The sequence below is a fragment of the Falco biarmicus genome, chromosome 9 (assembly GCF_023638135.1).
Source record: "Falco biarmicus isolate bFalBia1 chromosome 9, bFalBia1.pri, whole genome shotgun sequence".
Lineage (NCBI taxonomy): Eukaryota > Metazoa > Chordata > Aves > Falconiformes > Falconidae > Falco > Falco biarmicus.
Window position 1 is genome coordinate 10,062,435 of NC_079296.1, and position 25,111 is coordinate 10,087,545.

A 25,111-nucleotide genomic window follows, 5' to 3' on the forward strand; every position below is an offset into this window, starting at 1 on the left:
AGCTGTTTGCCTGTGTGTTCGTTTCTCCATATTTTCTCTCTTTATGCCTGTAGAACTTCTCTTGCCCGTCACTGAGAAGATGACAAGCTCTTGGTCCTTAATCAACCTGTGTTCAATAATAATCCTGAAAATAATTCAGGAAAAGTGTGATTCCTTTTGCAGTGTGATTTGACATGTACCTGATGCGCTGGGAGCTTTGCAATAATATACAGCAGGCATCTGTGGGGGCAAGTACAGACACTGCTCAGTTTATATGGAAAGGAAACTGGGAGAAGCTGTCTTCTGCTTGCTTTAACCTTTGGGCAAGTGACTGATGAAATTCCAAAACTTCTCTGACTTTCCTTTGCCAGCCCATCTGGCTCCTGATCTGGACCAGTAGATTTCTGGTGCTTTATCAGTCCTTATGATATTTCTCACTCTTGGATTTCAAGAGTGATGCTCATGCAGAGCTGAGCCTCTACGTTACTCTAGTTTGTCTAAAGTCAGATTTGAAAAGGTGTTTCAACACTAGATGTTGAGAAGCTGAGAAGCATCTAGGCAGATTTTCAGAAGAGTCTAAGCAGAGGACAGACCTGAATCTTAAGGAGGATTAGATGTCTAACCATTTTGTGCCACAGACATATATATACTGAAAGACAGACTAAAGCTTACCTAGTCCCCCTCTCTGGTGATCAAGTCCTCAGCTGAACTGAGGTCTGAAGCAATGGAAAAAAAAGTGTGAACTTGTTGCCTTTCCCTGCTGGCTGGTCAGTCTTGGAGACCAGTCGTGTAGAAATTATCTTAGAAATGCCACAAAGAATAAAAGTATGAAGCCTGATGTGAAAATAGTACTTTTTATCCATCATTTTATCAGAATTCCCCTGCTCCGAGCACTGGGTACATGTAGGCAGGTTGCTTTTCCACAGAGTAAACACTGTTATGGTGTTGCTGGGGCTGGAATGTGGTGCACTGACACTGTAAGTGGGACACTGGGCACCAGACAGGAGGTTTCTTGTCTGTCTTCAACGCACAGACAACCTTGCTTCACTGTGTCTTGTGAATTCATGGCTCTATTGCTGTGAATTTTCTAGTGTGGTGTTTTTCAGACTTTGATCCTGCTTGTTGAAGCACTTTCTGAGTAGACTGCCTGGCTATTTAACTACCTGGGACATGAAACAAAGGTGCCAGCGGACTTAATTGCACTAACTTCTTCCACAGTCAAGTAACGGCTGCTGGGTTTTGTGTCATGGTCTGTCTACAGAGGAATTAAGTTCAGTAGAAACAGAGTAAGTGCAACTGCTCTTGGCTCCTGGTGTTCATTCAGGGTTAAGAGGTGATGTGGGGAAGGTGCTGAGCTGGCACTCATGGTACCTGATTTCCCTCCATGACCCGCTGTGTGTTTGCAAGCACCGTGACTCTGTTTCCTTTTCCTCCATTTTAATGGTTTAGACTAAGCTCTTGTAAATAATAAGCCTGATCTGATCTGATCTGATCTGGGCTGGGAAAGCAGTGTGGTGCTGTGGCCTTGGGATGGTGCTAGCTTGGAGGTTTTTGCGCCCCATCATGCAGAGATGAAACTGCCACGCCAGCCAGCTGCAGCCCAGGGGCTTTGCTATCCATACCCCCAGCCCAACTGATGAACTCCCAGGAGCAGGGTGCCTCCTACTCTGCACTTGTGCAGCAGCTAAGGGTAATTGGCCCCAGTAGTTTAGGACATGATTACAGATGACACCACAATCATGACGTGTGTGTAGGAGGAGCTGTGTCTTCATGAGGCCTCTCTTTCCCTTTGTCCACTCTTTTATCCTTTTATTCTTTTGCATAATAACACTGCATCTTCTGGCAGACTCAAGCACCAATCTTTAACAGTTTTCTCTACATGCATCACAGCAGGGTTTTCCTCTAGCACAGCTGGAGTGAAACGTGTGCATGCAAGTGAGGAGAGCAGGATTCACTGGCTGCTCCATATGCTGCTTTTCTTGGCCTGGAGCTGTGGACCTTCCTGTGGGCTAGAAGGTGATGTGAAGTCTGTGGTGTTTGTTTGTTTTTTAAAGGAAAGAAGCTAGTGGGAGCTGCTCTGTTTGAGAATAGCCTGGGTTCAGAGCTTCAAGGTGTGTGGGACTGAGGTGGCTGCTCTGTTCCTCAGTCTTGCAAATTCTGAGAGCAAATAACAGCCTACCTACAGTTCTCTGATCCCTGAACTCACCTGGGCACAGGGAGTGCCGGGAAACCTTGGCTTTCCCTCTGAGCTGCTCAAGGGGACCAGGACCCAGGGGAGTCAGAGTGTGGTGGGAGTCCCTTCCTCTCTTAAAGGAAGAAATCTTACTTTCCTGCTGCTGTTTCTGCAAATGTATCCCTCCTAACCTGCTCAGTGGGGGATGACAGCTGAGGGGATGCTGGGATAATGTCCCTAAATTTTAGCTACAGTCCCTTATATAGAGTACCTGTGCTCATGTCTCTGGAGCACAGCAAGTTGGAAGTCTACTTCGTGGTTCAACCAGAAAACCTCCCAGAGATGGATCCAGACTGTCCCAAGCGTCCCCATGAGCTGCTTTGCCACAGCAAATAAATAGTGCCACTGGTGCATGCCATGATCTAGGTGTCCCAGTCATCTGACATGCAAAGACCTGCAGTATTGTACTATTTTTCCCTGCCCTGTCTCAGCAAGGCAGGCTTTGCCTTTCCAGGTGGAAGTGCTGCTCCATTAAGCCCAGTCACCCGCCTCAGGCTTGGTGCCTGGGATGGGGGTGAAAGTCCAGGGAAATGCTTGGCTGCCTGGCCAAGCTGCTCAGCAAGAAGGAAGGCTCCTTGCTGAAGCCAAGACAGCCAGTGCTGGAGAGCAGTGTGATATGCTCACCTCTGTCTTCGGGGTTTATGAGGAGTTACTCATGACCAAATCCATTTTTAGAACTTGCCATAAAATGCTCTTTGCCCTCCTGTAGTGGTAGATTATAGATGTCTGACCTGTTTCAGTGCTCTAAATTTTTTGCTTTCTCTTAACTCCCCTGCTCTTTTCATAATCTTAAAAAGGCCAAATAAATCCTGATGCTTCCCCTCTCAAAGCTAAATAATCCTGCAATTGCAATCTCCTTCTTGTCTTTAAGACTTTCAATGCTTAAAATCTGTGTGATCTTCCCTATGGTGTGTGTGTGTGGGAAAAAAAAAAGGAAGAAGCCCTGAGCATGCATATTGAGAAAAGGGCAAACTGGTTTATAGCGCATCCCCATGACATGCTCGCATCATTTTCTTGCCGTCACAAACACCCCCACCACCCTGTCTGCTGACTTCACTGCAATGCCATGGTGGGGAGTTTGTTCCTGGGAGAGGCAGGATGGTTTGGTGGCTCTAGGAGTTTTACCTGATTCTTAATCCCACCTGAGGCAGAAGACAGCACTTTTTTTTTTTTTTTTTTTTTAACTTTTCAGATCTGTCATGTCATTCATCCACCCTCCCCATTTTGCAAACACAGAAGGATGCAGACATGAAGATTTTGGAAACCAATTTATTTCTTTTTTTCTGGATGATGATTTCCATCAGAAGAGGTGGGGGATTACTGAAAATGGCATTTCCCCTTCTAGTGACTGCTGATAAAAAGAGCCAGATTTTTCCACTGAAAACCACAAGACCACAGAATATATTAGATTTAGTGACCAGAAGCAGAGAAGTGAAAAATTTAGACAACTAAATAAATCAGCTGGGGGAAACTTGATTTCCAGATGAAAAAATGAATTCATTATAGAAAAAATGCAGTGAGAATGAAAATGTTTTTAGGGGAAACTTTAAAGAAAAAAAACCCCAACATTCCTCTGCTCTGTTCAGCCTGTGAGTGCCCCACATGCTCCTCCTCCCTCCACAAAATAAAGAAACTTTCCCTCATGAGCCAGTTGTGTGGATCAGCTCCGCGGTGCTTGGGGGTGAAGGCTGACAGGAGGAAACATTTTAATCTCTGCCCAGGGTCTGCTCGAGTGTAACAGGGATCCTGAGCCAGCAGGAGCTGGAGCAGCCTGGTGGCAGCCAAAGCATGAGGCCTCGTTTCCCAAAGTCTTCAGCTTCTTTCTCCAGGTAAAGCTTCTCCCAAAACCTCCAGCACTCAATTTAATCTGCAAATTACCCAAACCTGGGGTTTGGAGAAAGTCCTCTTATTGTATTCCCAGCATGTGCATGGGAAGGCAACATCCATACCGGAGCTTCTTGCTGATCTTTCAATTGCTGATCAATTCCCAGGGCTTTGCAGAAACGGTGTGGCCACGTTCGCGTCGGGGCGGTTGGTGGCTGTTCCTGTACCAGACCCTCAAGGCAGCAGGTTGTGATGCGCCTTCCTCCCTTGCTGCTTCCTTCTGTGGCTCCTTGGGTTAGTGCTGTTGCTGGGTCACCTTGGCAGCCAGTGCTGCCTCCGAGGGTATCTTCTGGCTGTGCTGTGGTGTGAGAAAGCCCTTCAGATGCCAAACCCCTGGGTAAGAAACCACTTTCTTCTGGGGAGTCACCCTCTGGATATTGCCAGCCCTTATTTGTGCCATTTGTGGATGTTGCCAGCCCTCTTGCAGTCTGCTGAAGCCAACAGATATTATTGCTACAGATTTGCCTAGTTGGTGCGTTGGTTTTGAACTGAGATGGCTTGGATGACTAAGGCAAAACCCACATTATCAGCAAAGTCCAGGGTTTCCTTTCTGTGGGAGAAGTGACAATGCCCCTCTGTGACTACCCTGACTTCTCTGGAGGGTTCCTTCTAAAAGTTAATAGTTTGTATTCCAGATTTAGCCTAAATGGGAAAGCATGTCCTCACCAGCTGCTGCAGTGCCTGTTGACGTGAGGCGCTCCAGGAACGAGGAGGAGTTAGCTTTCTGACTTGTGCTGGATGGAAGCAACAGAGGGTGTTGGAATAAACAGGATTAAAGGATTTCATCCATACGTACAGGATTAAAGGTATCCAGTGCCCTGCCGGAGTCATGCAAACCAAGGAGAAACAAAGTAACTTGTCCAGAAGGGCACAGCTCTGTTCCAGTCCAGCCTGTGTGCACCAATCCTGCACCACCTGGGCCCCCTGTGCTGGTGCGGGGGCTCATCCCCCCCTTCTGTCCTTGCCACGGGTCCTGGGGCTGGATCTGGAATGAGCACCCCCATCACCCCACACCCCAGCTCCCTGCCTAACATATCCCCACCCCCATTGCCCCCAGACTCCCCCTGGGGGTTCTGGGGGCAGGGGGCAGGGGACGGGTCCTGCCGCGTCTGGGGGCACCCCCGGCTTCAGCAGCTGGGCAATGCACGTCTGGCCAGCGCACACCTGCGCAGCGGCGCGCAGGGGCAGCTTCGCCTGTCCTGTTCCCCCTCCCCAGACAGCGGCACCCCGCGGCCGGGGCTTTGCGCGCCCGCGGAGCCCTGCGCAGGGGGCGGGGGTCGATCCCTCCTTCCCCGCGGGGAGTGGCCGCGGCTCGGCTGTATTTATCGGGGTGGGCGGCGGCGGCCGGGCCGGCTCCATCCCTGCCTGCCATCCCTTCATCCCTGTCTTCCTCCATCCCTGCCTGCCGTCCCTGCCTCCCTGCATCCCTGCCCGCCTCCCGGTGCCGGTGACTGGAGCGGGCGGAGCCGCGGCGGCCGATTGGCTCCGGGCATCACATGCGGCGGGGCCGTGCCGAGCCGGGCTGGGCTGGGCCGGGCCGGGTTGGGCTGGGCTGGGCACGGCGGAGCGCTCCCGCGGCGGGCACGGCAGCAGCGCAGCCCCTTCCCAGCCCAGCGCTCCGCCGGCTTCCGCGGAAGGGAGCGCGGCCGCCTGCCCCCCGCCGCCAGCCCCCCGCCGCCCCGGCCATGAGGTCGGGCCGGAGAGACGGCACCGGTGCGGGGAGGTGAGCGGAGCCCCGGCGCCTGCCTCCCACCCCCGGGCAGCCACAGCGGCGGGGAAGCAGAGGGGGTGGAGGAAGGGAAAGGGATTATTTTTCTCTCTTTTTTTTTTTTTTTTTTTTTTTTTTTTTTTTTGTAAATCAATTTATATATTTTGCCGCGATCAATCCCGATCCCGCAACTGAAGCCCCCGGAGGGAGAAGTGCTGCGCGCTGTGATGCGTCTTCCTCTCGCCTCGGCTGCCAGTTTGGATTGTAGCGCCCGGCTCCGTGCACTGAGAGGATGGCTCGGTTTGGGGATGATCTGCCAACCCGCTATGGAGGTGGAGGGCCGGCCGGGGCTGGAAGAGGGAGCAGCCGGCAAGGTGGCCCCCAAGCCGGCCAAAGGATGTATAAACAGTCGATGGCTCAGAGGGCCAGGACTATGGCTCTCTACAACCCCATCCCTGTCAAACAGAACTGCTTCACAGTCAACAGATCCCTCTTCATCTTCAGTGAAGATAATGTTATACGGAAATACGCCAAGAGAATAACAGAATGGCCATATCCTTTCAGGGAGGGTGTGTGGGCATGGTGGGGAAGGTGGGGAGGGAGACCAGGGGAAAGAGACACCCCCCTCTCGGCAGCTGAGGATGAGTGTCTGGTGCTAATGTAGACGTGCATGTGTGAGCCAGTGTGTGTAACGGGTGTGTGTGACAGGGATCCGTGTGTCCGACATAATGTATGGCCGTGTAGCTGGGTATCACAGGAAATTGCTTCTGTGGGAACGCAGAGCGTGCTTTCGACGATGCCAGGGGTGTGTGTAAGACATACGTGCATGTTGGTGTGTGCTTAGGTATGAGAGATACAGTTGCATAGATCTACATTTCCTACAATTGAAGCCAAATGTGAAGGGTTCTGTGAGATTCAGGATAATGTATCCTGATTCTTATTTCCATCTTAGAGCCTTTCAACTCTTCTTTCTCACTCTGAATAAAAGAAGGAACATGGGATAAAAATGGTGACACCTTGGCATTAAAGCTGCATTGATAGTAGGGACATTGATAGCCAAGATATCTTATGAATCCCATTAATACAATCATTGCAGCTAGGTTTTTAGTGGATCACCTTCTGAATCCTGAATTAAAATCAACACGAATCTTGTCACTTTGGTTAGGTGTATAGCCAAAGCTTAGGCTGTACTAAAAAAAAAAAAAAATAAAAAAGAAAAGCTTTGTGGCAGAGAGAGGTAGTAAGTGGAGAGAGGGATCATCTGCTGTGTTGTGAAAGGGGCAGATGCTTTCTGTCTCAGAACCAGCTCCCAGGCCAAGTGAGCTGCAGAGATCTTCCTCAGAAGGGGGCTTTGCTTGTAATGATGCACACAGTGGGGTTGTAAGCCATGGGAGAAGGGAAACAGCCTATTTGAGGTTACCAGGGAGTAGATATAGTGTGTGTGTGCGCGTGTGTGCATACAGGAGTGCATTACACTGGCGATCTCAAGGGAGCTGGTTGTTTTCTTTTCATTTGATATCACACACCTATTAATCCTCAGCTACCAGCAGCCAGGCCTCCTCTCAGCCTCCTAGCAACACTTTCAATTGCCACAGAGGCCAGCTCCAGTTCAGGCTTCCCCAGTTTTCACTTCCTGAGGGGCTAACAGGAAAAAAACCCACACCAGTAGAGTGAATGCACTTCCCTTCCCCCTGAACACACCCGCACATATTGATTTTTCTGTCCGTATTATAACATCGCAGAGATTGCTGTAGCTCCTTATCCGTTGCTCCTTCCCTGCATTCAAGTCGGGATAAACAGGCCCCAAAGCTCCGGTGGCAGGCAGAGCATCGCCCTTCCTGCAAGGGTAGGCGCAGTCTCTCCCTCTCCTCCTGCCCCTCGGGCGGCCGGCCTGCGTCTGTCTGCCGAGGTGTGGGGGGACCCACAGCGCTGCGGAGCCGCGGGCCGGGCCGGCAGCGCGCCCCACGCCGGAGCCGCGCCGGGCGGGCGGGGCAGGGCGCTGTCCGCGGTGCTGAGCGCGGCTGCCCGCGGAGCTGCCCACGGTGCTGAGCGGAGCCGTCCTTGGTGCTGGGTGCAGCTGTCCGTGGTGCTGAGCGGAGCCCCGGCGTCCCGCCGCCGCCCGCGCTCCGCCCGGGGAGAGCCGGGGCTCGTCACAGCTCCGCGCTGGAGGCGACGGCGAGGGGCAGGGGGCTGCCTGGCGCCGGGTTCACCGTCCCTGGGGTCCCTTCCCCGGGGTCCCTTCCTCGCACATCCCCACATCGCGCCGGCGGTTATTCTCTGTAGACACTCTAAATTGAACTTTTCTAGCCCATCGCTTATTTTCACTATGCACTCCAGTTAAACGGCAGGGAATTTCTGAAGAATAATTCAGCAGATGGCATTCAACTGTATAATCTATTTTGGGGCAGTTTAGCTTATTGGTGTCATTTAAAAATTATTAATAGCTTTTTGTTTCCTTTGGACCATTTGCTTTCTTGCTCCCAAATTTCCTGAGCAGCTTAGGTTCTAAGTCACTAACTTTCTCAAAGAAGAGAGCCATTTTCCTATTTCCAAAGTCATTGCAGAAAGAACTGAGGAAGACAAGGAAACTAAATGTCTTCAAAAAAGACGAGAGATCTTAGAACGCTCAACTAATGTAACTGTTTAGGTAGAAATGGGAATTGAATGAGTTTCTCCTTGTGTTGTCTAGTGTATTCTTTAACTTCTGGTCCCCACTCCATTTGAATACATGATTTTAGCTACAATCATAGCCAATTGTATTGTGCTGGCTCTGGAACAACATTTGCCAGATGGAGACAAGACACCTATGTCAGAGAGATTGGTGAGTTGTATTCACTTATTCACTTTTTTTTTTTTTTTTTTTTTTTTTTCTGGGCTAATACAAAAGCAGTAAGTTACCTAAAGCTGCAAGTGCTTGTATCTGTTTTAAATATCCACATGTAAACAAACAGGCATTGACCTGACAATCAGAAAAGATAAGTCAGTGACAACAAGTATAACTCTGACCTCCCAATGCCATCTTCACAAGAATGCTTCATCACTCTAACCAGCCCTGCCCCGTTGCAGAAGAGCTGAATCTTACATTATGATTAGAAGAGCAGCAAACTCAGATTGTCTATAAACCAAGACAGGAAGGGACTGCCAAATGCTCAGAATTATCTGTAGAATCAAATGAACTTCTGTGATATTTTCCCAGGAAGTGGTAGAACAGAGTAACCTTTTAGGTTTGTATGTCTTACAGCTATCTTCCTGATACAGCATTTATCAAGGACCCTACAAAGCAAACTTTAGGTTTAGATGATTACACTTCCCTTTCAAAAAAAAGAAACCAACTTACAGAAGAAAATAATTTACCTGCAGGGTTTATGTTAATGAGCCAAATTAGCTTATTTCAAAAGAAAATACAAGAATAGCTTCAAAATCATTCATCCATTTATCATCACTGTAGGAAAGATAGGTAGTATTACTTTTACTTTTTTTCCCACTGTTAATGATCTGGAATGTCTTTCATGCCTAAATGCATTAATCCTGATGCATGTTCAAAGGGTAAATAAAAATGGATCCATATGTGTTTTACATGTAGATATCAAATTACGCAAGCAAAGATAATATTAGGCTTGCTGCCAAAAGCTAGAGCCTCTGAATGCTGGTTGCTGCAGTTTCCAGGGTTGGTCCATACCAGTGGGCAACTCTCACAATCTTATTCTTCAGAAACAGGAAAAAGTGTGTAAGTGATAGATCTAGAAAGAGCTTCAGAGTCAGCTAGTTGATACTGCCCACCTACATTGTGTTTGCTTAGCCTCTGAATTATTTCTACTTAAGAAGAGATAAGGAAAAAATCAGAGAACACGCATGTATGTTGATCTTTCTGCCATTAACACATCTTCGTATGTTTTGGGGTTCGCTAGTAAAGCAAACCTGGGCTTGTGAGAAAAGCACAGATTTAGACCCAGGGCAGTGATTGAGAGCTGGGAAATGCCTTCCATAGTTATATGGACTAGTGAAGGAGAAAAGTAGTTTTGTGGATGTTCTGGTTTGGTAACCCTTTGGTGATATGTTCTTTTAAGCAGCAGTGGGTATGGTTAGCACATTGTTTCTGTGTTCCTCTATGTCACTAGATACGTAAGGGGATCCTAGATTGTTTTTTATTGGTCCTTTCCCCCCTTTTATTAATTTCATTTTACAACACACACACCTTCAGTTCCTGCCCAAATCGTTCCAGAGGGTGGCACTGGCATTACCACCCAAGAGTGTAAGACAACTGTATGAATTCAGTGCACAGTCTCCAGCTTGCTGGCTCTGCCTTGGTGATGAAGGAAGAATTAACCCCTGAGTTTTGTCCCAAACACTGCTGTGCAGCATTGTCTTTGATCCAGACATTCTGGAGCCATTTTCACTACACCACATTTTCAACTCTGAAGGTTTATCATACCCTTTATCAAATCCTCTGAAGGGGTTTATCATAGAATAACACGTATGCTGGACAGATTAAGCATTGTGAGTAAGAAAACCTGTCTTCTGGTTTTCAAAGTAAAACTTCTTTAGAATGCTCCTGCTGCTTCCATAAACCGTAAGTTTCACTGAGAATGTTACAAATCCTTGCCAAACCAGAGTGGGCAAACGTTCCCATACATTTACAGGTTTGTTGAGCCAAATTGTAAGTCCATGCACAACAGCAGGTGCTTTATTGCTGTCTTTGGCAGGAATGGAATGGGGCTTTTTTTGGTTAATGATAGATGGATATACCTTTCCTTCTCCTGGGTTCATTAAAATCTCCAAATTGGAGTGAGGGCTCATGACTGAAGAGCTAATCATATCTTAAGGTATGAGATGTACATCACAAGCCATTTGTGACTGGGAGGTGTAGGCAGAGTTGCTGAAGGAAAATCAAAGCTTCCCGGATACTTTGTGCCACATATACAAAGACAAAAAAATCTCAAGATTGTCTTTTTTTTAAATCTGAGGAAAAGAGGGAGGACTTGATACAAACATTTTCATTATTTTTCTCTTTTAATCAAAATTTTCGTCTATGAATCTTTCAAGAGATCCAAGGTATTAACCTGCAGTGCAGTCTCACTTGGCTGTTTTCTGTGCTCATGTTACTTGCCAAGCAGGGTTAATTAAACACATGGGAAGAGCAAGTGATGTCTCAGTATATGCAATATTTCAAGAATTGGAGTGGCTGAGTTATGAGTAATCTTTCTTTGTCCATTTTCTGTATGTAGTTTGTAGAATGGAAAAGCATCACTCGGCTCTAGGATGGAAAGTCTGATCAAAACCAGGGCTCTGAAAAAACACCGTCTGGTGGTCAAAGCATTTAGTGGTGAACTGGAGCATGGACTTCAAGTCCTTACTCTTCAGACAAGAGAAATAAGCTCATTCTTCCAGTAGCAGCAGAATGGCCTACCCCCTAAGGGCTTGCCTGCTCTGAGCTGTGAGCCTCGCATGCTTTGGCTGCTGGAAGTGTTTATTTCACATCAGTAATTATCCACTGGAACAGAGATGCTACAGACTTGCTACTGTCCATCTCAGCTGAAAGCCTTAGCCAATAGGTTGTAGAGTCGGTCCCTCTCTCTATCCGAATAAATATTGCGCTGTTTGTATACAATGAAGTGATGCCAGCTGAAAAGATGCTGAGGGAGTTGTGCTGAGTAGCCCAGAGCCTGCTGGTGAGAGATCCAAATGCGGGAATGTGAGCTTCACATCTATGCCCTGAGTGGCCTTGCAGGTGGATGTCTTGTTCATAATGCTCTTGGCTCTCCAGGCTGAGGCATGCTCATTCTCCCTGTCTCCTTCCTAATTTCTCATTTTTTCATGAGGCACTTCAGTAGACCATAGATTTGTCCCAGCCTGATGGAGGCGGTATCAGAACTTGCAGGATGGGAAATTTATTTTCTGCCCCGTTCTGGGGCACACCCTGTTTGAAGACACCAGTGGGTCTGTAGGATGTTCATCTGCATGCCAGGGCTCCAAGTGTTTGGCTTCCCTGGGTGTTTTTGATGTGAGGGCAGACTATAACTTTTCTCAGACATTCAGCATGACAGCTCTTGCACTTTACTAATGGATTTAATTTTTTATCCTATCCACAGCCGCTTCGTGCAGTCATATGCGAACTGTTCATATTAACCTTTGCATGAACAAAGCCCTACACACCCAAACCGATCAAGGCTGTCACATCCAAAGGCCAAGGAAAGACACTAGGACATGGACTAGGAATAGTAATGACTTTCCAGACTCCGAAGTTGTTTCTGATCTGAAACATATTGATTAAATGTGTGTTTGGCCCAGCCTCAAGCTTCGCTGTGTCCACAGCAAACAACCTGCTAGCACAGCTCTGGCTGCTACCCAGAATCTCCACCCTCCTTTCAGGCATGCACAGCGATACTCTTCATCACCTGCTTTCCCACTCCTGAACCCAAGCAGCAACACAGCCTCCTGTCTGAAGGGGCTGCAGGACACCCTGGCAGCAGGGTTTCTGAGCTGACAGCAGTGTCACTTCAGTGCTGCGCAGGGCATCACACCTGTGTCCTTGCCCTCCAGCTCCTTCCCTTGCACAGAGTCAAGTGAACCCTTTTTTTTCAGCAGCAGACCCCACTACCTAATGGGGCATACATTTTATTTTTCAGCCTGTTGTTACTGCTTTGATTCTTAGGCTAAATTAGTGTCAGTTTAGATAAGCTTTAGTAAAGACCCTCTTTCTATCCCCTCTTATTTCCCCAGCTACTAACTGCCAACCTTAGAGATGGGAGTTTTCCTTTGACCCACTTCCTTAGAGCTCTGTGTAGTCCTAGCTTTGGGAATAGCATATTCTATCAAACCCTTGAGTACCTGAAGCCTGGCTTTTTAAAGCTGGGAGCTGTAATCACAAGGCACCTGACCTAGATTGAGCATACGACTGGTAGCAGAGTAGATACAAGGCTTCCAGGAAGTGAGGGAGTTAGTGAGGGGGAGTGTATGTGGGTAAAGGTGTGTTTTTTTTCTGGTGTGTGTTAGAAGAGCTGTTTTTAGAAGCATGCTAGTAGCTGTGGGATGGAAACATAGGCTGGGCTAGGAGACCTTTGTTTGCAAAGACTTGGTGTACTTGTTGAACTAGGAGGTGTGGGGTTGGAGAGCATGCAGTCTAGGCTGTCAGAGTGCTCCTGTGTGCAGAAAGGAAAGCAGAGGAGCAGTAAGGTAACTTTTCCTGAAATCACAGCTGATGATTTCTGACCTCTCTTCTTCTTCTTCCCCATTTTCTGTGCTGGGTTGGAGTCCCAGGATGCCTCTAGACCTTCCTGTGGAGAAACTTCTGGAAGAAGACTCTTATTGTAGGGTTTTTGTTGAAGGTCACGAAAACAACCATGGCCTTGCTTTGTTCCTGTTTCTCTGCGGGTAAATAGCACTGACATGGGCAGCTGAGTTTCTCAGTCTGTCAGCAGCAGCTTCTGTGTCCTCTGAGCAGTGTCAGGAAAGCTCTGTGGAGGAGCAGAGGGCTTGGAGGTGCTGCTGTTTGTGGAAACACTTCTTTGGCTGGAGGAGAAGCTAGTTATGGGTTTGGTTTTCTGTCGTTCTGCCCTCCCCCGTTTCAGCCGAAGGCCTGTAGTGTGAGGTCAGCAGCTGCCCACTCTGTGCTGCTGTCTGGTCAGGCGGTGTTTGTGTGGGTGATCTGCAGGTGACCGGTCATCTCGCTTGGCTGTAGGGGAACGGGGGGTGAAGTTGCTGGGCCTGTGAGTTTAGGAATGGTGGAGAGGAGTAGAGACAGGGTGAGAGATGAAGTATATGGAGCAGGTGGGGTCACTGAGGTGTGTAGGGATGCAGGGTGCTGCTTTGTAGGGAACAAAACTTTAATTCAGGTAATGATGAAAAAGCTTGTCCTGAAGTAGCACTTTGCAACAACTTGGAGATACCTTCAGTGATTAAAGTTTTGTGGCTGACTTGCTGAGGATGCACTAAGTGTGTAAGCCCCTTTGGGAAGGGCATGCTATTATATGGGCCTCCTAGGTGTGCAAATCCTGGCTTTCTCTTGCAAGTACTATGCCTAAAGCATGGCTCTGTGTGCCAGTGCTGGGTCAGAGTTGAGCAAGAGTTGTCATGCTTGTAAAAAAATTCTTGTATCAAAACTGCTTTCTTTGTTCTGTGGCCACAAGACTTGACATTCATGTTCTTTTTGTATAAAAGAAAGAAAATTACCTTTTTTCATCAGTAGAATTAAAAGTGTAAACAGCTGTGCATCAAACGGCAGCTCAGCTCTTTGGCTGTGATGGTCAGAAATGTCAAAGCCACTGCAACAAAGATTTCTTATCTCTTAATTTGGGGGTTTGCTTCCTTTGGGTAGGGCTGCTTTACTTCCATTGAATTCAGCTGAAAACAGAGATCTAAGGCACATTTGAAAGTTGGTTACAGGTGCCAAATGTAATTAACATGTTCTTGAAATTGATGCCCCTTGCTTTCACCTTTTGCTTTGTTCCTGCCTACGTCTTCCTTCCAAATGTGAGTGCTTCCATTTGGCATTGAAATTCTTATCGATATAGTACAATACTGAGGGATCTGGTGCCATAGATGGAAAAAAAAAAAAGATTTAGTAAAACTGTGGAGACTAAAAAGCTTGATTTTTGCCTCTAGTGAGTTAGGATGTGAAACTGTGATCCTGTGGTACGCTTTAGTCTGCGCCACGGGGCTGAGCCACAAGCCTTACTGCTTCTGCTGTCAGTGGAAGGGAGTGGGGGTTTCTCCCTGAATCAGATACAATGAAAGGAAAACAAATGAGACTGCAGCTGTGGAAACTGATAAAATGGAGGAGAAAGAGTGAAGGAAGAACCGATGGAATAAATGATAAGTAAATAATTTCCTACCAGTGTTTGCAAACTTGCTGTGCTGGCTGTTATTCCCTAAGATATCCTCCTCTTTAAGTTTCCTGCATGAATTGTAAAGCACATTTTTTTTTTCTTCCATGTCAATAGCTACAGAAATATGTGATCTCAAGTTTAAATATACCCTTAGAGCAAAACTCAGTATTAAAATTCCCTCCAGAATACTGAGTAAATGTAAAAAGTGTAGGGTGAAGTCATCAGAGTAAAGGCAAATGGAATTTCCAATGTGAAAAAACAAATTTACCTTTAGAGAAATAGTAACGAAATTCTCAAATTCTTCCCTGTGCTTAGTTCCAGTAAACTTAAACTTCTGGTTTTGGGTCTGTTCAGAGAGCTGAAAAGGTTGTGAAGTTGGTGCACATAGTTGTTCATATGGTTCTTGCTTTTAGTGCAGAAGCATAGGTATCTCCTTGACACCTCTGATTTTTGTTTTTTTTTCAGGATGACACTGAGCCGTACTTTATTGGAATATTTTGTTTTGAAGCTGGTATAAAGATCATCGCTCTGGGGTTTGTTTTTCATAAAGGCTCTTACCTTCGAAATGGTTGGAACGTGATGGATTTTGTTGTGGTCCTCACAGGGTAAGTGACCTCCTCTTGCTCTAAGTTTAAAGGGGTCTCTTGCTTTCATTTGTGTTGGTTTTTAACTGTGGGTTGGGGTGGGAGTAATTTCTATCTTTAAATAATGACTATTGTGCTGAACGAGTTGCTTTCAAAGCATCGTTTGAACCAACTAAAAGGAGGTTCCGAGGACATTTATTTGTATATGTGCTGGCATGTGTCTTATCCAGATGTGTACTGACATTTCTTGGGACTTTACAGGTTCTAATGGCCAATAGGTACTTGAACCTGATTTCAGTCAATCTATCTCCCGATGTGATAGGGTAACTTTAGAAGTCAACATGGAGTGAGCTAACAAAATTAATGTTTAAGCCATTACAACTCTGAAATCGGTGAAGTTTCTGCAGGAATGAGTTTGGTCAGCTATAAAATAACTTTTCTAAAAATAATTCAAAGAGGGTGCCTGTCTTACAAAGGATGGAGCTAAAAATCTTAACCTGTGCATTTTGTACCATGGTTTAAAATGATGTTGCTGATTTCTTTCGTGGAAATGCTTATGGTATTTCTGTTATACATTGCAACAGCTTCTGTATCTATTGATGTAAATGTAGTGTAACGCAAGTGGATAATGAAAACCTAAACATTAAGCAATGGTTATGATCTACAAAGTGTGCTTTAAAGCTCCGAAATAAATGCTTCAAAGGTCTGAGTAAGGTCCTGATCTTGCAGTCTTCATCTTGGAAGGATTTCAGTTAGTTTTTCCTCAAGAAGACTGCAGTCTGGCTTCTGTTATTAATATGCACTCATTTCACACACCTTCTCTGCTGCTGTGTGTGAGGAACATATATATTCCTTGGTCTGGTTGGTGGAATACAGTAGGATGCTGTTGGGAAAATGCTTAAATACATATACAAATGTATTCATTAGATACATTATGACTATAATTCTATTTGCATTCAGGGTACCATGTGATATAGCAATTCAGAGGCCAAAGGGAATTCTTTATGTATTGAAAGGGAGAAAATAAATATGCAGGGCTTGATTCCCCTGCTGCTGGGGCTGGGTATTTAATCAATAGAAACTTCAGTGGAGCCATAAGAAGAATCAGATTTACATACTTGGAAGCATAGGGGGTACCAGGATGAAAAGAGAATTAGCACAGATGCTACAATTATTCACACCGACGGTATGTTCTGATTCCTAGTTAGCGCTATACCCTTTTGTGTGTTTAAAAAAAAATATTAATATATAAAAAAAATAATCAAGGCCCTGATGCTGGAAAGGACTTTGGCATGTGGTTTAATTTATCCTTCAGCAAAGCATTCAAGTACATGTTTGAATTCAGCTGACTCCAGTGGTTCTGTACTTAAAGTTAAGGCTATACATAAAAGCTTTCTTGAATTACAGCCATGTTGTTATTTGTTTAGGCATGTTTTAGATTTGTCTTTTTTTATAAACACAGGCCAAGAATCAAAACATATTAAGAAAAAAAAATCGAACCCATAAAGAGCCTAACTGTGACGATGTGAGATGTTCAAAGTTTTGCAACAGTAGCTGAAACATCACATGAGGAATCGCAGCCGAGCGTGCAATGCTATAGTTGTGGCACTGGCGTCTTACTGGTGCTGATTTCATTGTGAGTGCTGCTTGCAGCGCTGTTTGATCTCTGAGCATAATTGCGAAATATCGGCTTGATTAGACAGCTGTAATAAGGAACCCTGTTGCCATCTGCAAACATGCATATTCTTTTGAAGTACAGTCCTGTTAACGTCAAAGCTGCTGGTTTCCAATGGTGATACTAGCTGGGCTGTATTGAAATTGTCTTGTACATGGACTTCCCACCAGGCAGGCAATGCAGGGAAGGCAGGGTGTAAACTGATTGACATTTAAATCCAAGAGTCCTCTCCACTGAGGAAACCCACAGGCCTCTAATCCTGTAATTCAAGGGCTGGATTTAGCAAGATGCTTGAGCTTGTGCCTAATTTTTGGTGTCTGGGGTGGGGTGAGAGAGCTGCTGAAGATAACAGGGTTATTTGTGTGCTTGGTTAGATAGATGCTTTCCTGAATCTGGGGCTGTATTTCCAAACCTAGTGGTGAGATGGAGGGACCTATAGCAGAGAAATCATGTTGAACGAGCTGCAGCTTCACACAGGGGATTGAATTAGTGTTTTCTCTGTAGCCTGTTGTGTTTTCCTCTGGATTTCTTAGATCCTTACTATGTTCTTCGCTCGCTCCTGTGTTGCCATGGGTCTGTGCTGGAAAGCAGGAGCTCCTCTTCCTTGGGTTTCCTTCACTGGCCAAAACCTGTTCCATCTGCCCATGCCCTGCCCTAGCTCAGCTGACGGGGGAAGCCTGAGCAAGGGCCTTTATCGGAGCCAGGCATCACCCTGCAGTTCTGCATTGGGACTATAAAGGCAGGTTGCTGAGGAAGAACATTTACTCCTGACAACCCTGGCTGTCTCTCCAGGGAGGGGATGTGGGGTGGTGACACAAGTGGGACCTTAATTTTTGTTTCTGTGGAAGATAGTCTCATGTTTTGAAGAATGATCAAGCAGGTTCTGTAATTTATTGGAGAATAATAAAAAAGGGACAGTGCTAAACTTGTACTTAATGTGTTCTTATAAATATAGATAGGTAGGAGATCAGTTTTTGAAATCTATTACTACTCTATCAAAAGCTTTCCATTGCCATATGTGCAAGGTTTCTACTTGAAAATGTTACTTCATGTTTCCCAGGCAGTGATCAGCATTCAGTTCCTAAGCTCAGTTTTACATTGATCTTCAATATCACAGAGGGATTTTGATTTCTCTTTTTTCTATGTAAGCATGAAAGATCATGAAAATGCATTTCATGATACCACACGTGGAGTTGTATACCTGCTAATCCTGTTGAGTGCACATTTTTATTAAGGTAAATGGTGAATGTCAGAAGAATCTGATCTCATTTTCAGCTTTTAGCTAAAACCCATAAAAGCAAAGAGCAGCTTTGCTCTCGTTAGCTGTTTCCATAGGAAGAAGCCCAGCCAGTGTCTGGGTGTGTTTTGGAGGAGGCTGTGGGAGAAGGCTCTGCATTTATTGAACTCACCCTTATGTAAATATTACAGTGATCATGCAGTAACCCTTTCCACCTCTTTTTTTCCAACCTCCTAATTTTGCTGCTCAGTGCCTGCAACACTGGTGTTGATGAATATGTATTCATTATTTATTTATTTACATAAAATTATTTATTTACATGCAATAATGGACATTTGGTTTGTCAAAATCGGACAGTAGAACTTGTTAATCAGAAAATAAATCAGAGTTGTATTATATGCAGCCAGGATCAATATCCTAATGAGCTAAACCAGAGTCTACAGATAGTGGCCCAAAATGGTTTGGCTTGCTGTTCCAGAAAACACTCCCTCAGTTTCTTTCCACAGCAATGCTATGGTGCCTTTTTCTCATTTACTTTTAAGGAAGCATGCTGATTTGCTATTAATAAAGGCCTGGGAAAATAATAGGTTGCTGGTCCTCAAAAGTTGTTTTTTTTTTTATCTCTTGATTTTTTTTTTTAGTAATTTCTTGTAAACTTCTCCAGTTGTAGATGAATATCGAGGAAAGCTGCCCTGCTGTGGTGTGCCTATTCCTATTGTGGAGAGAGACACATGCGTTTTATAGCTCCTGCTCATTTTATTTTCATATTTTTATGGGATTGCATTTGCTCTAGTGATGACATCAACCTCTAAATCACGTAGAAATGCAATTTCTCAGCTGGCCTGGGACTATATGATCTTAATGCGCTTTTCCCTCAGTAAGAGCAAAGGGACTTTTTGCGCTATTGGCGCAACCTTTCTTGGGGTGGAAACCTCAGAAATCCATAGTTGTCTTGGGAATGAAGTCCTCCCTATATCCAGCCCCCTCAGATAGCAGTGGATGGAGCTATGAGCCCGGATTCAGGGCCTCGAGGGTTCAGACTGTTCCTGTTAGAGTTCATGGGATGACTTCTCCTGGTGTCCTGGGCTTTCAATGCAATAGCCTGAAGAACTGCAGTACTGGATTAAACTGCATCATCTCTAACTGTAGCTGGTGTAATAGGGTGGCAGTTAAGGGGAAGAATGGAGAACAAGGCATGGATAAAATGATCCTTCTTTTCCCGATTCCCCAAACTCAGTTGTCTAGGGATTTATGAGAAAAAATATGCATCTGATGGCTTTTAAACTGTATGGTTCAAGCAGACAGTCTTCCTTGGTTGTGTTTTGCAGGCTGTTTATACTTTTGCCTTTACCATATCCTGGGTAATGGGTTTCATGGTTCATTTACATATCACGAGAAAATGTGCTGCTTATCCCCTTTTTCACCACTAGCTTGATGTCCATTGGCACCTTCTATATTTTGTGTAGCAAGATCTGGAGAACAATCATTCCCATTTCTGCATGCTTATGGTTTTATGAATCCCCAGCATTTCCCCAATCAGAGATCTATGCTGCCCAACCTCCCTCGACCTGAAAGCTTTTCTCCACACCACTCACCTGTGCTGTTGCTCTGGTCCTTTCCTAGCTCTATCATATCCCCTTGGAGGCGGTGACTAGAACAGCGTGCAGTGTTTGTCCAACACCAAGAGTTGCTGAAGACTGGTATAAATAAATGAAGCGCTTGGAAGGGTTGTGCTCTGTCCTTTATGGACAGAGTTAATTTTTTTGGCTTTCAATCAGCCTGGATTAAACACTCTCGAAGAGTCCTGGTAGCTTCTTGAGCCAGTTGGATCAGCTGCCTGGATCTCTGGATGGGACTGGCAGAGACAGTGTGTGCCAGGCCTGGAGCTGCCAAATGATGTGCACAAAGTCTCTGTGCTGTTACTGATGTCTCAGGCTGTCGGGAACAAATTAACAAAAGCTAGAATTATCTTGAATGTCTGGATGACTGAGAAATGTGTTCCTAGCTCCTGGTGATGCTAATAATTTGAAGACTAACTCATTTAGTAGCATAATAAAGACCTGTTCATCCTTGATGCTAGCTTTGCTAGTTACCAGGATCATCTTAGTATGTAGGCAGTCCGAGATGCTATTCCTGGTGCAGTGTATGAGGAGCAGCAGCAGCCTTGGTTGCAGTGATGGCTGTCAAAGGGGGAGGCATAAGAACCATCCAGCCTGGTCTGAGTAGCAGGCTGTGAACCTCTGATCTTTCCATTTGAGGTGGACATACACCTTAGACAGGGTGTGGGGTGAGATGCGACCATGAAAGTATGAGAGAAGTAGATGTCCGGTGGAGGGCTGGGATTTTTAAAGCTGTCAAACATACATAGATGTCTATAGTCTTTAGCATTTTTTTCTCCATATGCATGTTCCTGTGAATTTGAAAGCTTTTAGACTAGGATTTCTGAATTATGAGGTCCTATGTGATGGGCTCTTGCACACTCCCCCAAAACACCTCAGTCTTGCCACCTGCAAATAATCATAGAACATGGTAATTTGAAAAACAAAATTAAAATGAAATAAAAGCCCTTGGGTGCCCTGCCAGCATCACTTTGGACACCATGCTCAGTGCTTTGTTTATAACCTTTAGAGCTAGATACCTAGGGAATAAAGGGGCTAGGAGCAGGGAAATGCAGATTTCTCTCTGCTTTTCCAACACGGAACTTCTGGCACTTCTGTGCTAGAAAGGAAAGCTGAGCAGCAACAGGATTTGGGAAAATGGATACTTTAAGAGGGACAAGTTTCATCTTGATTAGTTGTCACAAGGAAAACGAGTAAGCCTCTTTGCATGGTTATACAGTATGGGTGGTGATGGACAAAGGCTGATTGCTATTAGCATTGTGCATGAGTCACGCCAAGAGCAAAGCCTCTATAGATTTTAATGGAGCTGATCCTTGTTTTCAATTTCTTTTATGTTCTAATGACGGATGGATACGTGCTGGCTCAGAAAAGCTAAGGGTACCTTCTGAAATTAAATCAGATAAAATCAGACAAGGCAAAGAGAATTTACCTGCTTTCCTGAATGCAGGGTGTTGACTTGTGATCTGGCTGGTGTAGGGGGGCAGTAATGGAGGAAGGCAAGTAACCAAATTTTTTTTTTTTTTTTTGAGGCAGAGAAAACAAGTGGTTGGTAACTGGAAGGGAAGAGAACATGTGAGGTCTCAGTTAGAGGAACTTCCAACTGTTTTTGACTGTTGAATTTTCTGTCCCCTGGCCATCTGGTCTCTTGGGGAGCTGGAGAAGCAGTTTCTTTCAAAGGAGAAGATGTTGAACAGGAAGTAAGGATTTGTGGGCTCTAAACCCACCTTGGCAAACGTCCCTGCTTCCTTTTATGCACTGTTACAGCCAGTTTTGCCCAGTGGGGCAGCAGGTTCTTTGAGACTGGAGCTTGCTTTCCCTCTGGGCTTGTTTAACCAAGCAAAGGGGGTCCCAGGCCATACTGAACCGGTTGGAGTGTTAATAAGGGCTTCTGTCTTTTTATATTATAGTGGCTTTTGTGCACTGAGTCTGGTGGGAGTGGGCAGAGGCAGGCTGAGTTAAGCGGGTGGGTGTCTAGTTGTGTGGCTGGCTGCTAAATTAGAAGAAGACTTTCCTGAGCAGTGGAGGACTCAGGGCTGTGCTTAGAGGAAGGCTACAGATGGTCATGGACCCTCAGAGGACCCACAGGTGGGGACAGCCCTTCCCAGGCATGCCCCCCTCGCTCCTTTGGTTTTTTTTTGGGGGGGGAGGGGAAAGGCCTCCCTTTTTTTGCACCTCTTTCCTACTCCTGCATGTAGGGTAGACCCTTGAGGCCTGGCTCTGCTCTGGTTGTGGCAAGCCCAGTGTTTCAGGTCAGAGCATTTCTCAAAGGCGAGTAGACTATGAGCTTCACGCACTTCTCTCTTGCTTTGCTTCTCTCTTGCTTGATTAGAAGTGGCTGGAAGGTGCTGAGTACCTGGTGTGTCAGCTGATAAATGGCCGTAGAGCACCACGAGAAGCCAGGAAGCTGAGGCACGGACAAAATGCTTTTCTCCAAAGACAGAGGAAGCAAAAGCATTTCTTCACATTCCCATCTTGTGCCACTTTCCATGTTTTGTGCCTGTTTATGCTGTTTTGAAGCTTTTTGCTCACAGAGAGGAGGGTGCTGGACACCATCAGAGGATGCTTACACCTCCCTGGCCTGCCGGCCCTGAAGTTGGGCAGCTGTAAAGTGAAAGTGGCCACCCCGAGTGAAAGGGAGCTGTGCTTTCTCATCACGGCCAGGGCTTTATCAAAGCTAGGCAGGATCATTAGTCCAGAGTCCAGACAGTATTTTTAGCTTTTTATAGCTCTTGAAGGGAGGCTGGTGGCAAGGAAATACTGTCCCTCTTGAGGGACCCAGCTGTTCCAGGCAAAGGCAGCTGTGGAGGCTGCAGGTGGGAAGAGGACTCTGGACCCTGCAATCTGCTCCTAACGCCTGCTCCTGCCCCAGCAATCGTGTCATGGGGGCGTCTGCTCGCTATTCTCCACAGGTGGAGAGCATTGCATACCTACCCGCTATTATAGCTGGGTATGAATACAAGGAATTCAAAACCAAAGCAACAAGTAAAATTGCAGCTATGAAGTGCTCTAAGATTAATTTACTTAATGCTCCCCAGTTTATAAAAGAGCAACAACCCAACTCCAAACCTCAAAACACCCAAGTGTGGTGTGGAGTGCTGTGTCATGATTAGATGAGCAGGAGCGTGTGGGATTTCTTAGGCTCCTGTTTCTCAAATGTTGCTCCTGCTGCTGTGCCCCATTCCCAAGTGACCAGCTTTTGATGGCAAAGTGTCTGCTCATCTGAGGTGGTAAGGACCTGGCTGTGACTGTTGAAAAGAATGAGGATTTAGAAAATCAGCCTGTTTTTTAACTATAATCTAATCCTGAGTGCCAGAAGCAACTGTGTCGCATTTGCACATGCATCCTTAGATCCACACCCCACCCCAAAGGTTTTGGGTGCTTTGGGAGCATTGCCTTCCTCAGGGCTCTCTGAAAACCTCAGGGAAGCTTAGTGGAGGTGGAAAACTGATCTTTGATTTTGTTCTTGCTGAACCACTGCCAATGTGTGTGGGACGTTCTGGCCAGGGCAAGGCTTTGGTGCTGGAAGCTTGAACCAGGTGGATGAGTGGCCCCAGGTCTCTGTAGGTAACCCAAGCTTTAGGCTCAGCACCTCATGTTTGGGTACCTGGAGGTGCTTTTTGACACCAAGGTTAGGCGCTTCGCTTAACTTCAGCCATCTTGGATACCTTCTCTCTGCTGAAGGATCCGACTGAATTGGGATGGAGGGAAAGGATCCCCTAAATGAGTTTACTAATACCAGTGGCTGTGGGATGAATGGGGCAAAGCGAAGATTGCATGAGCTCTTGGCTGCATGGAAGGGCCACTTTTATGCCATGGGGAAGCCTGGCAGCTTAGGCTGAGAAAGAACTCCTGCTTCCTATATGTGGCACATTAAACATGTAGTGTGAGCTAGCGGGTTTGAAAAGTTGCCTGGTCCTCACAAAGGACCACGGCCACCTAAACAGTGCTCTTCAAATACATGTGAGAAATATTTCCTTCCTGGCATGGTCAGCATTAACTAAATCAATGACTGACAATAAATATAAGGCTTTGTCTCCTTCCTCCTCCATTTACCTGTGTGCTGGTGGTCAGGAAAATCACTTTTCATTTGGTTTTGATTAATAAATGAAATCAACTTATTTGCTCAGTGATCTCAGGGTAGAATATTGAGGAAGCAGGTGAGGTTTTTTTCCTGTGGAAATTCTTCTGCCAGTGCTGGAGAGCATGTCTTGGTTTCAAGTGCTGGCTACAGGGCTGGGTGTGTATGTGTAGGTGGTTCTTGTGATCAGCTGTAGACTTTTAAAAGCATCCCTCTGGAGCAAGAAGTTCAGGTCACTCCTGAGTGAACCCCCAGTTTTTAGCCAATAATGGGTTTAGCTCTTGGCTCAATTCAAGTCAGCTCATGTTGGGCTGTGTGAGATTTAAGGAAAAGATCAGAAGTAGAGGTAGGAGTGATGCTGTGCTTCACTGGGAACAGAAATTGTACTTGGTGCTCTCAAAAGAGAGGGCTGTTCTCAGCATGTGACACCTATACCATAAATCTGTTTGCAGATGCTGTGAAGGTTGTTCCTGATGGACGTTCCTGGGCAGAGGTTAGTGGAGAGTTGACTCCTGCCCTTTACCTCATTAAATGTGTCAAAATTCCCTGCAAGGGCCTGCAAAACAGGAAGTACCCAGTGTCAGACTAAGGGTTTAGGAACATGTTGATGGTCCATGGGGTGATGTAGAGGTAAAGAAATGAAGGACAGAAATGAGTTGCTTGGAGGAGTCTAAGACTTTTTCAGCTGCAAAATATCCCTGTGCTGAAGAGCACTCAAACTGAACTGATAATCAGAAATACTTAGTTGGACAAAGCTTGGTTCTGGTTCAAAGAGGAGATAACTCAAATTTGAGCTCTCAGCTTATTTTCCAGTTAAAAAAAGAAAGAAAGAAAGACTGGAAGATTGAACTTTCTTTTGGCTTAGTTCCCCATCTCAAACATCCTGAACCAGCATCCTTGAATAAAGTTTGAGCATGGGAGGTTAGGACAAAGGCTGTGAAAATGATGAAAGGGTTGGAGAAGCATCCATTTAAGGAGAAATGAAAAGGCTGGGAGAGTTAAAATTAAGAGGAAAGTCTCATAAGAGCGAGATAAAGAAAAAGAGAGAGGAAATCTTGTTTCCCTATCTGTTTTGGCAGGGTTCAAAAAGCATCAGTGAAGAAATTGGAAGTTTAGAACTTCTTTACTAATGGAAATGTAATTAACTCATAGAACTCATCACAAATTGCCTCAGCTGAAATGGTCTGTTTTGGGTCTTAAGACCAAAGGAGCGTAGAAATCATCTACAGATTCACCAGAGAGGAAATGGATTTTTGAAGGAGAATGATTAGGCCCTTTTCCTGGTGCTC

The 25,111-nt window shown here is 45.8% G+C and overlaps 1 protein-coding gene across 1 annotated transcript in view; it reads left to right on the forward strand.

Moving 5' to 3' along the window:
- Positions 1-6,025: 6,025 nt before the first annotated feature.
- Positions 6,026-25,111, forward strand: part of LOC130155302 (voltage-dependent N-type calcium channel subunit alpha-1B-like) — a 297,246-nt gene continuing 278,160 nt past the window's right edge. Inside the window, 3 exon segments of the mRNA XM_056352410.1 lie at positions 6,026-6,356; positions 8,520-8,625; positions 15,095-15,234. Of these exon segments, the coding sequence (XP_056208385.1) occupies positions 6,097-6,356; positions 8,520-8,625; positions 15,095-15,234 (506 nt within the window). The 5' untranslated portion in view covers positions 6,026-6,096.